This window comes from Schistocerca cancellata, chromosome 5 (assembly GCF_023864275.1).
Source record: "Schistocerca cancellata isolate TAMUIC-IGC-003103 chromosome 5, iqSchCanc2.1, whole genome shotgun sequence".
Taxonomy (NCBI): Eukaryota; Metazoa; Arthropoda; class Insecta; order Orthoptera; family Acrididae; genus Schistocerca; species Schistocerca cancellata.
In genome coordinates this window covers 480,150,545-480,163,441 of record NC_064630.1, presented here as the reverse complement: position 1 = coordinate 480,163,441, position 12,897 = coordinate 480,150,545, and the positions used below count along the sequence as shown (strand labels likewise).

The following is a 12,897-nucleotide window of genomic DNA, read 5'->3' as shown; positions in this document are numbered from 1 at the left end:
GGCCGATGGAAAGAATGGAAGAAATTTATAAGGAAGTTATAATTAAAATTTCGCTACTTGAGCCAGAGTAAACGGAAAATTATTTACCGTACCCAAATTTATAGAAATGATGACGCTGCAAGGATATGCTTAGAGTTTAGACAGTCATCATAGGACTGGACAAGGCGGAGAGGGCTTTACTCGTAAAAGTTTTTTGAACCATTTTCCCTTGTTTCTCTTGGGATGTCAACGGTTTCAACAAATGTTACTTTTTTGATAATAAAACAATCCTAACTGCACAAAGATGTTTATGTATTTACTGGTAACCGGTGTCGATCACTGTTCTGGTTATCATCATACCGCTTACTCCATTGGAGTCTGCTGAAGCTGGCGAGGAGCAGGCGCCACTCAAGGAGACATATAACCACTTTATTCGTAAACTTGTTTTATCAAAACAAGAACAATAATAATTCTGCTCTTTGCGAGTATAGACGCAGTTAAAGCATACTGAGAAGTCCTCTTTCCGCACATGGATTGAAGAACATGATTCGGAAGCTAGAATTAACTGGCGATTTGGGAATTACTGCTGGGAGAGGCCGACGGCTAACGTGCCACGAATTGTAGCGCCCTCTCAATTAGCGGAAGTTTAACTGCAATTTCCCGGTATTTTGTGAATAAATATCCCTCACTGTCCGTATTTCAGTGTCTCTTTTTTTCCTATACGTGGTTTGAGGAGGAAGTTTCAATCTAGACTTTTCGTAATAAAGCATTCGTATCCGAATTTTAAGAGAATCTGCTTTACGGCGAGACCATGGTGAATTTCCTTTTTGAACACTTACCAGCTCAACCAACTAAAGTGTAGAAACAATGGCATTCAAAAATGTAACTACTTCACCAGGCCATAATGAAAACTGCAAATGAAATAGCACACCCTGAGGGTGGATACGAAGCTAAAAAGAAGTGAATTCATCTGTTAGAAGACAGTCAGGGGGTTTATCTTGGACTAGGATTAGATTAGATTAACTTTTTGTTTCAAAATTTCTTGGTGAGGAGATCCTCATAGTCTATGTTCTCGAGGACTGTAGCTAGCCAAGTGTACTCTGAGTGGAAACATCTAAACAGAAGGAAGACGGAATCTCACTTCCAGTTATTTTTCTTCCGCCAGAGAGATTAAATAAATCGTCAGAATTTTCAGCCGCTGTTCAGTAAGCAAGGGTCACAGTAGTATGTCTGGTCTATGCCTTAATCAAGATATGTTAAGAGTTGATGCAGTTCTCACAGTTTAAACTGTCAAGCATGTTTTGTAGGAAAATATCTAGTCAAGGGGGTTGCCGTATGTATGTCCGAGAAAATATGGAATTCGGTAGTGTAAATAATTGTAATAAAAGTTATTGAACGCTTTATAGTTGGATGACAAAGGCAAACTATGAGTGATAGTCATAAAGTTTCGATTATGGCCGCGAAACAAGGTTCCGTAATCAATTTTTTTGTGTTTCCAGGTATATGCCTGCAGTCCTGGAACACATTCAAATTCCCGAGCCACAGTACCGCAGCACAACGCTAGATAAGCCGAAAAAATTGACGCAATCCATCGATAAAATGTTGTATAGTGAGGTAACACATTTTCTGCATTTCAAGGGAAACAACACTGCAACAATCCATGCTGAATTGATGGAAGCATACAGCAACAATACCCCATCATATGATACAGCCGTTAGTTGGCGTAAGTACTTCCAGTGTGGTCAAAGAAGTCTGGAGGATGAAGAAGGAAGTGGCAGACAATGTTTCTGTGAAGAACAGAAAATCGCAAGAGTAATTGAGCCCCAGCGCATGGAGGCCGGTTCACCACAATCGAGGCGACAGTGTAAAGAGTGAAAAATCATTCGTGGACCAGTTTTCAAAATCTCGCACGATACGAACACAAATAGGGCGCCGCCATTGGGCTCCACGAAGGATCACACCCATCCAACATGCCAGACGAGCTGCAGCAGCAGCAGAAATGATGCTGCTCTGTCACACTAATCCAGATGACTTCTTTAGCCGCCTGATCACCAAGACGAGTGCTAGTTGAGTCACTATGAACCTAAAACGACGACACAAAGCAAGGACATGTGGATACGGAACCGCCGAAAGAAAAACAAGAGACAACCACCAACGGGCACGATAATACTGAGACTTTTTTGGAACGGCCATGGTGGAGTGCTCTCACTGCGGCATATAATCTAAACATTACAATCTGAAAACAAAGAAATGATTATAGAGAAAATTAAATTTTAATTTTTTTTTTCATTTAACTCGATCCAAGGTGGCGAACATGGTCAAAAAATCTGAATGGTGCAAAATATGGTTATTCTTAAATAAGTGAAAAAGCTATAGGTCCGATCGAAAAATGTTAAACGTGGAAGTTGTAAGACATAAAAATACTTATCGATTACTTTTTATATCGACTGCTTTGTTGTTTCGAGATATATCGAAAAGCGGTTAAAACCGTGTTTAGTGTAACTCGTTAACATTGCTATTTACTGTAAGTAAAAAAAAGAGCAAGGTTTTCGAAGTTATTATTTGATCCTTACAATTAATACAACAGTAAAAATTATTTAATAGCATGGTAGCACAACTCTTCGCGGACAAAATAAGCCTGAAACCGTTACTATAGGACCATTCGCAGAGAATATCTAGCCAGTCAACGAGAGCCTTATTTTTTTTAATTTTATTTAATTTCTTCAAAAAAGTATGTTTTTTGACTTACCACTGGCTGCACTTACATTAAACAGCTAGGATGCGGACGTGAATATCGATGGGTTATAGAGAACCCGATTTTTAACGGCTTCATCGGTATATCTCGAAACGTAGGAAAGGAGTCGATACTTATGAAGACTACTCCACAGATCTTATACATCCTACAACTTCCTCATCTAACATTTTCTATTGGAACTATAGATTTTTTTATTTATTTAAGAGAAATCACTTTTGCAACTTTGTATTTTATGGCCATGTTCGCCATCTTGGACCGAGTTTCACGAAAAAAAAATCCTATTAAAATTTAATTTTGTACAAGTAAATATTTTTTGTTTTGAGGTATCACTTTTGGCAAATTTAACATTAGACCGTAACAGAATGGTAGAGCTAATGTTATCTAAGTCGCCCGACGAGGGTACAGGTAACTGTCAAGAGGAAACATTGTGGGAAGTGGTCCTGGGGATGTTCTCGCTCCATGACAGTGCTCTGGCGCATCCTGCGCTCGACTCAGTCTTATATGCTGCTTCTTTGGGATATCAGATTTTCCGTCTATGTTATTGATAGTGAGAGTCTCTTGTATTATTTAAGTAATTATGGAATTAGAGGCCTTTCTGAAAGATTTATACAATCACTCTTCGACGATCGCTTGTAGGTTACAAAAATTACAAACAAATACAGAGAAACACACAGAATTTCTAGTTCATGTAACAAAAGAAGGCATGAAGCGCCTCAAGGGTCAGTCCTGTGACCTTTCTTATTTCTGCTCTTTATTAATGATCTGGCAGAAAATGATGGAACCATCTAATTCTTTTCAAGTGGTGTAATTTTTTAACTAGGTCACACAATGAAGAAAATTTGCTAGTAACTGCAACACTGGCAATGTAAATTGTGGTTCAGAACTAACTCGATCATCAAAATTCGAAGGAAAACAATGGCAGTTACCTATTACCTAACACAAAATCTCCATCCTGCAAAATGTTTCTTTGTTATTGAGCGTAAAAATGCTTCAGATGTGAGTGGTACAACACCTTTAGGCTTACATTTCAGAAGAACCTGAGGGAAGATATACTTTGGGAATCTAGGTGAAAAGCTTTTTTTTTGTGTGTTTTAAAACATAAGAATGGTTTTCACTCATGTGAAACTAGAAGCTTAGCCTACAAAGTAAAAGCGACAAGAATGAATATATCCAAAAGATGACTATATCATACTGGTGTTATGTTACGCAGCGCCGGCCGTTGTGGCCGAGCGGTTCTAGGCGCTTCAGTCTGGAACAGCGCGACCGCTACGGTCGCAGGTTAGAATCCTGCCTCGGGCATGGATGTGGGTGCTGTCCTTAGGTTAGTTAGATTTAAGTAGTTCTAGGTTCTAGGGGACTGATGACCTCCGATGTTAAGTCCCATAGTGCTCAGAGCCATTTGAACCATATGTTACACAGGCACAACCCTTCTTACTTAATATACATAATGACGTCAAATACATTCTATGTGAAGCTGGGAGTGTTCTTGCTTGTTCACTGCTCAAACTCTGATTTTGAATTTTCGGAGAAGCAAGAAGAGTAAATCTAATTTATTAAATCTGTTAATTATATTGTCACGTTGTGTTATGTTCCCTTAATATTACTCTTACATTATTATTTACTTTGTCTGTGTTGAGTGCTTAATTTAACTTATTAACTACTATAATTATAAATTAATTGTATTAAAGATGAGCTGTCCTGTATCACATGTACAAATAATGTGCTAAAAATGATTTCCAATAATTAAGAGTTAGATTTATCGGAGGATTGGCTACTCATGGGGAAAAGAAGATAAAATCGAAGTAACATCAAAAACTAAGTTAAAGTGTAATACGGACCTTTCAATAACACTCGTATTTCTTTAGAAAGTGACAACAAGAACAGAGAAGAAAGTTTACTTTTTACAGATTTTATTAATTTTTACTAATGTAAAATTTCAGGCTAAGGGCACAGACAAATTTCCGTAAATACTAAGTGAAATTCAGTTGTATTTTGCAACAACATCGCTGAACTTTTTTCTGTGTTAGTCACCTCCAGCGTTCTTGGTCAAGTGGATTTTCTATTGTGACCATAGCCGAAAAAAAATCATCGCCTACTTCGTTTCTGGAGATGAACACATGCAACGTTTCCACAGATGCCTCTTCTTCTTTTGTAGTCACAGATGGAAACGGCTCTGCTTCTCCTTCTTCTTCGTCATCGTCTTTGTTTTTGTCATACCGAACAGCTAAAATTTCATCGTCAGTCAGACCAAGGCAGGCTTTCACATAATCAACGAAACGTACAAAATCATCAGAGTTGCTTATTTTCTGCAAGAATCTAATATTTGTTCTTCTTTGAAGTCCTTTTTAACACTGATTTACGTGCTGTAGAGAATTATATACCGTTTAGCAAACAAAGGAATGTCGTACATATATGGATGACTAAATAATAAAGAAATCCACTGAGCAAACAGAGTTATCTAATGCTAGATAGCCGCTAACAACTGCCTTGCCGCAGTGGTTACACCGGTTTCCGTGAGATCACCGAAGTTAAACGCTGTCGGGCGTGGTCGGCATTTGGATGGATGACCATCCAGACCGCCATGCGCTGTTGCCATTTTTCGGGGTGCATTCAGCCTCGTGATGCCAATTGAGGAGCTACTCGACCGAATAGTAGCGGCTTCGGTCAAGAATACCATCATAACGACCGGGAGAGCGGTGTGCTGATCGCACGCCCCTCCTATCCGCATCCTCTCTGGGGATGACACGGCGGTCGGATGGTCCCGGTAAGCCACTCGTGGCCTGAAGACGGAGCGCTTTTAGATGGCATCTAACACAGAATTATAGAGGATATTGTGGCGGTTTGTCTCGACAGTCGCTTCCTATAACGCATAGCAAAACACACAGGATTTTTTAAATTTCTCGAGAGGGGCCGGACAACTATCTTGATTTGTCAAGAAATCCGATTTGTCAAGGTTCGCATAAGAAAGAGCAAAAGTATCCGAACACCCATACGTAATGTGGAATTGACTACTAGATGCTAAGAGAGGTGGACCCGTCAGTTTGAAAAGAAGCGTGGAGTATTATGTGGTCACTAGAGAAGCAGTGACAGTAGAACATGTCGGTCAGGAGAGTTCAGCGACTTCGAACGTGGACTGGTCATTGGCTGCTGCCTCAGTAAAACATTCATTATAGACATTTCAAGTCTTATAATGCCGCCCAAGTCGATTGATGGCACTGTTACTGTGAATTGGAAACGCCAAGGAACAACCAGAGCAAAACCAACACCTAGCAGTCATGATGAAATCAATGGAAGGAAGGAGCTCGAGTTCAAAAGTGCGCGTAAGGAGTTAAAAGGAATGGAGCACACTGTGCGAGCAGTGCTTCAAAAGACGCATACTTCCTCAATCAACGCTGCGCTACCCTTGAAGAAGTGTAACAAGTGATGCCACTGGATGATTGGAAACTAGTGATTTGGAGTCATGAATCACGCTATGCTCTATGGCAATCCGATGGAATGGTTTGGGTTTGGCGAATGCCTGGAGTACGTTACCTGCCATCATGTGTAGTGCCAACAGTGAAGTACAGAAGGTGATGTTATGTATAGTTTTTTCTTTTTTCGAAGTTAGAGTGTGGACCCTTATTGCGCTTAAGAAAATGCTAAATGCAGGAGGATATGAACCGATTTTGCAATTCGGAGATGACGATTGTTCATACCAGGATGACAAAGCACCCTGTCATAAAGCAGCATCTGTGAAGCAATGGTTTGTTGACAATAACATCCCTGAAATGGAATGGCCTGTCCAGAGAGCTGACTAGAACCTAGTGGAACACCTTCGTCGTTAACTATCGAACGTCGGCTTCAGACCCCAGTGTCCAACATCACTACCTTCTATTGTTCCGGATCTTGAGGAGAAATGGTTTGCCATTTCTCCATAGACATTCACACACGTGGCTGAAAGTGTCCCCAGCAGAGTTCAAGTCGTCATTAAGGCTAAGTTTGGATGCATCCAGTATTAACGTTCATTGATAGGTGCTCACACAGTTTCGATCGGATGGTGTGTAGTAGACTCCAGCAGTACAGAAACTGTCTTTGCTGTTGCAGATCCGGACGGTGTTGGAGAATGCGACGGTGGGACTGCCGGGGCTGCTCACTCTGGACCTGTCGCACAATCGGCTGGAGCGGCTGGAGGCTGGGGCGCTGGTCGGCAGTCCGCAACTGGAGACGCTCGTGCTGTCCCACAACCATCTGCTGTCGCTGGCCATGCCACTGCCCCAGGACTGGGCATTCCTGCTGCCGCTGACACAGCTCAGCCACCTACAGGTAGCGTCTCATTCCAGTTTGCTGGCTACTCTGAATGGACGTTTTACTTAGTTCTTACCGGATTTGTCAGAAGTCCGTAGGTTCATATACGATGCAAATTCTTAGACACGTTGCACACGACCATATTTTAGATCGTTGATCCTAAGCTATCCAGAAAACCCGTCAACCTACACTTTAGTATGTTAGCATGTGATATGGTAAGGAAGGAGACAAATGGGAAATAATTCCATCGACAATATGGGCCCCAAATGGGGAAACCACTAACATTTTGGACTTTGACAAAGGGCAGATCGTTATGGCCAGGAATCTCGGTACGAACATCACTGAAATAGCAAAGCTTATCAGGTGTTCACGTGCTACAGTCACGTGTATCTTTGCAAAGTGGTTCAAAGATGGTGAAACGAGTGGTCCACATCTCAGCACATAATGTTGAATTCTGGAGCTCTCCCGCTGCGTAAAACAGCATCTGTGGCAGATCTGACGGTAATGATGATTTAGCCACATTTCGGAGCGCTCATTGATGATCATAGGGCTCCATGGAAGATGACCCCACGTGTTCCCATGTTGACTCAATGACATCGGCGATTACGATTTCAGTGGACTCGGGATGACCGATACTGGATCGTGATTCAACGGAAACTTGTCGTTAATCGGATGAATAACATTTATTGTTACACCAGATCGATGGCCGTGTTCAGATATGGCGTTCTGCTGGCCAACGGTTGCTTTAAAATGCATCACACCAGTGGGGGCAGTATTATGCTATGGAGAACATTCACCTGCCTTTCCTTGACAGTACTGGTCAAAGTCATGGTAATAGCTGTGCACTACGCGAATATAATTGCGGAGCATCTGCATCCATTCATGCTTGACGTCTTCCCTGACGTTGATGACTTTTCCCAGCAGGATAACAGTTTGTGTAACGAGGCCATACCCGTGCTACAGTGGTTTGAGAAGCCTGATCATGAACTCGTGTTGACGTCTTGGTAACCAAAATGGCCTCATCTGAAACCAGCACATTTGGGACGCTACCGGCCACCAGCCAACTCCGCGTGCACGACCACCGACCCATAATTTAGGTAATTAAGTAGCCTGTGCTTAGGTATCTGGTGCTACATACCTTCAAAAACCTAGCAAGCACTTGGTGATTCCAGGCCGCACAGAAACGCTACTGTAAGGCGGACCAACACGCTGTTTAGCAGGAGGTGACCATAACGTTTTGGTTCATCAGTGTACGTGTTTCTCACCTTTTTAACAAACATTTATCACAAAAACTCATCGACTCATCATCTACCCCCAAGCTTATTAACCTATGACACCTGTATGAACAAATACGCCATAAGTTTTGTTAATACACATTGTTCGTGTCTTTTGGATCCGAAAAATTCCGCTGACCTCGCTTTCAAACAGATTGCTCCAATGAGGGGTATGGCAGAGTGGTAAGACATCGGACCAGGAATGCGAAGACAGTCGTTCACATTCCCGTCGGGCAATCCGTCGCTTAACACTTATACAGGAACGTCGTTTTACAGCGCGTTATGGGGAACATCCGCCTGGGAGACGGATAGGGAATTGTAATGTCCGCCTGCAGGGCGAATATCGCTTTTTACACCTCATCCTGGAGAACATCCGCCTGGGAGGCGGATAGGGAATTGTAACGTCCGCCTGTAGGGCGAATATTGCTTTTTACAGCTCGTTCTGGGGAACTTCCACCTGGGTGGCGGATAGGGAATTGTAATGTCCGCCTGTGGAGCGAATACTGATTTCTTCTGACGTACGTTAAGCACTTGTTGACCACTGGGATTTACCAGAAAATTTAAAATAAATTAACTGTTGAAATGCAAAGATTTTAATTTTTTATTCAATTTCAGAAAGAAAATCCATCAGTCTCAAACAAAGTTTTGTAAATTATGCATAATATTTTAGCTATACAGAAATAACGAACAGTCACTTCGACAGAGGAATTTGGAACACGTGGTGAATTTGGAGAGTCATTCACATTCCGTGTTTGTCGTATCTGACATATTATGATCAGAATTGAGATTGCTTATTCTTTTTCAGCATGGTTGTGCTAATTTTAGCAGTAATAGTTGCTTTCTCTTCATACGAAATATTCTGATCCAGTTCATTTTCGGATATTTCTGAGTCTGTGTCGTGTCCTATAGTTGACAGATCGCGTACTTCAGCTGTTTTTGTTAGAGACATTTGCACGTATTTTTCCAGCCATTGCACTCTAAACAGACAGCCTGATTTAGGAACCAATATACGCTAGGACTACCTTGTTGGCTGTAATTAATGAAAAAGAGTTTAAGAAGAGAAACTGCCTATCAACATGAACTAGCAAATAACCAAGAAACAATGGTAAAATGAATGAGCCATAATAAATAAATCAAAATTTATAGATTGTAAAATACATACCCATGTACAGAAAATATTTCAAACGAGTAATATTGTAATTTATAAAAAAAAGAGAGCCACACTAAAAAGAACTGAAACTGCACTTAAATATAAGTAATTTGGTAGTTGCGATTTTACAAATGTCATGTAAAAGAACTTAAAGATAAGTTGGATTATCTGCCTGTGAGGCACAATAGTGCGGGTTCATAAACATCAGTCTGGGGGACGGGTGAATATTTGCTCTTAACTGGAACATACGCCTGTGAGGAGGTGGCTCTGAAATGGAAAGAATTTTTGTTCAGTAAATCAGCACGACGATGCCCATGCCCTTTACTGCAAAAAAAAATGGTTCAAATGGCTCTGAGCACTATGGGACTTAACTTCTGAGGTCATCCGTCCCCTAGAACTCAGAACTACTTAAACCTAACTAACCTAAGGACACCACACACATCCACGCCCAAGGCAGGATTCGAACCTGCGACCGTAGCGGTCCCGCGGTTCCAGACTGTAGCCCCTAGAACCACTCGGCCACCCCGGCCGCCCTTTGCACTACGACCAAATGCCAACTGAGGATCTTGTAACTGGCTACAACCAAAGGGCGATTTTCAGCGCCTGTAGAGGAACAAATGTAAACCATATCCGCCTGTCAGACGGATGTTCCGTCCGAAGTTTTAAAACAAACAACGGGAGAAAAAGAGTTGGTCGATTTCGTTCCCCATCCTTCTCCTATCTGAGGTTCAGATCCGTCTCTATGACACCCTCGCCGACGGAACATCTAGCACTAAATTCCTTCCATTCAGACTGCTTTGTTTCTTATCAAATGTAACAGGTTCGTCACCATTGCTCATTGATCACGATTCCCTCCTCCTCATTGGCCGTCAGTTGCCGGCAGACAGGCTCTCGCCCGTCGCTGTCGTCGTCTTGTTTCACTAACCATTTGAACTTTCCACCAATAGCCTTCACTCCCTTCCAACTTGCAAACTCCTGCGGCCTATCGTTTCCATCACATTGCATATCTCTGCAGATAGAAATTGATCACACATTTTAAACACCACCCCCACCCCCTCACCTTCAATTTGGTACCACCGCACAAAAAAATCATTTGTGTGTAGTTTGAAGCCAACAGGAAATGGGAAGGGCTACGCATTAGCCCAGACATGTGTAAAATATCGAGACATAAACTACTTATTTATATTTCAAAAAACATTATTCAGAACTAGCTTTTTAATGAAAAACTTCATTTCTTTGCATTTAATTATTAATATTTCTAAATTAAATTTAGTAATGCTATACGTGGAATTACTGTGCACAATGTTTGTAAGACAAGTATGACGAAAAATTCGAATTTTCTTTTCAAAATTCTTATTCTTTTCACAAGCTCTCTCTTTAGGCCCTGGAAACTTAAGCGATTCTCAGACACAACATGAAACACATTCTGATTTCGTTGCTCGTCTATTGAGTATTATTTCGTGTAGTCCTCCATCAGCCTGGTACCTTTCTCAGTTGGATCATTTGCAAATCTCAGTTTAATAACACATTGCGGAGGATCTTTCTCAAGGGGCATGTCGTTTAGGGTTATCAGGAGGTTTTCCTTCGTTGTAACGCAAATAGCGGAGCTGGGTAATCCGCTCCCGTTTACTCCCAAATGATAACGCTATGCCTGGTATTTGGCTTGAAGGAACCGAGGCTGCCGGTCGGCGTGGCCGAGCGGTTCTAGGCGCTACAGTCTGGAACCATGCGATCGCTACGGTCGCAGGTTCGAATCCTGCAACAGGTGTGGGTGTGTGTGATGTCCTTAGGTTAGTTAGGTTTAAGTAGTTCTAAGTTCTAAGGGACTGATACCTCAGAAGTTAAGTCCCATAGTGCTCAGAGCCATTTGAACCAATTTTTTTTTTTTTTTTTTTTTTGAACCAAGGCTGTATAATGGGACAGCTCTCCAACAGCTCCATCTATCCCTTGCAGTGAAGAAAGAAAAAATTGAAATCTAGTTAAAAATACTATTAATTTATTGGAAACAAGGTTTTTGACCTCATTATCAATCATTTTTGGATTTAATTGATTCCTTCTTGAATCTTATAATGCAGTGCGGTGGCCATTTTCATTTCTTTTCAGGAGGTTAATTAGTGTCAAATATCGTAAAGACTCTAGAACAGGAGGTAAGAACCACAAACGATTTTTCAATTTCTCTAAGACTACATGAGAGAGACAACTTGGTATTTACAAAGCTTTGAAAGCATACTGAAATCGAAATACAGCGCCCTGAGTTCTGAAGGACCACAGAGATTTTAGAAGGGCCTTCGACGTACGCAGTGGTAATAAAAACTAAATTGATAAACTGCATTCTCTTCTTGTTAAAATTTATCAGTTTCGTGAACATTTCAAGCAACAATAGCTTTCGCCATCCATCTTACAGGATGGATAGGCCCTAGAGTTCGAAGAGGTACACCATGAAATGATTCTTTATCAAGAGAGATCGCCGTTAGTTTTAAAACTTTACGTTTAGGCTAGTGTTATAGACAACTTTTGACCCTCTTTTCCATGCTATGTCAGACGACCGAAAAATGTATCAAATTACCAGCATTGACCTCGTAGAGTGTATTTCTTTTCTTTTGTTTTCAAATACATTTATCTGAGTCATTTATAACTGCATAAATACATGACCTACTTCATTATGAAATCTCTTATTCAGCTCATCTTCACCTCTTCACAGCTACCTCTATTCAACAAAAAATCTCTTCTCTCTTCCACAGATAAATGGTGATCGATTTCGTCATGAATTCTACGGTTGACTGATCAGTAGTAGTGATCTTTGAATAACACGTGCTGTGTCGTCAGTTAAAAAACACTTTTTTTGTTTATGTATTTCGGATGTTCTTCCAATGTATTTTTGAAATTGTCTCTGTTATTAACACAAAGTTTGTAATTTTGATACGCGGTTTCACAGTTTTAAGACTACATTTTTTTTACTGATGAAATAAATTTGCTATTTCAATTTTTATCCTGTGCTGCAAGAACAGAAGATAAATTCCTCTGAGTTGCCATACGTCTCCCAATGCCAGTTTCTGCAACCCATTTACTGTTATTTCTATATCCATACTTCCTTTACAGCTTCTTCAACAGTAGTTCCATCTGCAGTAGTAACAGTAGGTACTGGCAAAAAGGTTAAAATGTCTTAAAATTACTTTTATTATTGGTAATGTTTTTGTTGCTCTATTGTCTCTATATTATATATATATCACTTTCTTTATTGGAGTCAGAATTCATCATAACTGACGTCACAGCAAATAGATCTATTCTCGATTTACTATCTGAAAGTGCGTCAACTTGAAAATTATAGTTTACCTGTGACTCTGGAGCCTTTACTCTTCTACACACTTTCCATATTATTTGAATATATGATTTGGCTTTTTGTAATAATTTCAGATTATTTTCTTCTCCTGCTTCAGCTCTGTTGGTATTTCTTC

At 40.7% G+C, this 12,897-nt stretch overlaps 1 protein-coding gene across 1 annotated transcript in view; it reads left to right on the top strand.

Annotated features, from left to right (window-relative positions):
- LOC126187487 (chondroadherin-like protein) overlaps positions 1-12,897 on the top strand; it is a 92,873-nt gene that overhangs the window by 60,339 nt on the left and 19,637 nt on the right. Inside the window, exon 3 of the mRNA XM_049928594.1 lies at positions 6,818-7,036. Coding sequence (XP_049784551.1) covers positions 6,818-7,036 — 219 coding nt within the window. The remainder of the gene's footprint in view (positions 1-6,817; positions 7,037-12,897) is intronic.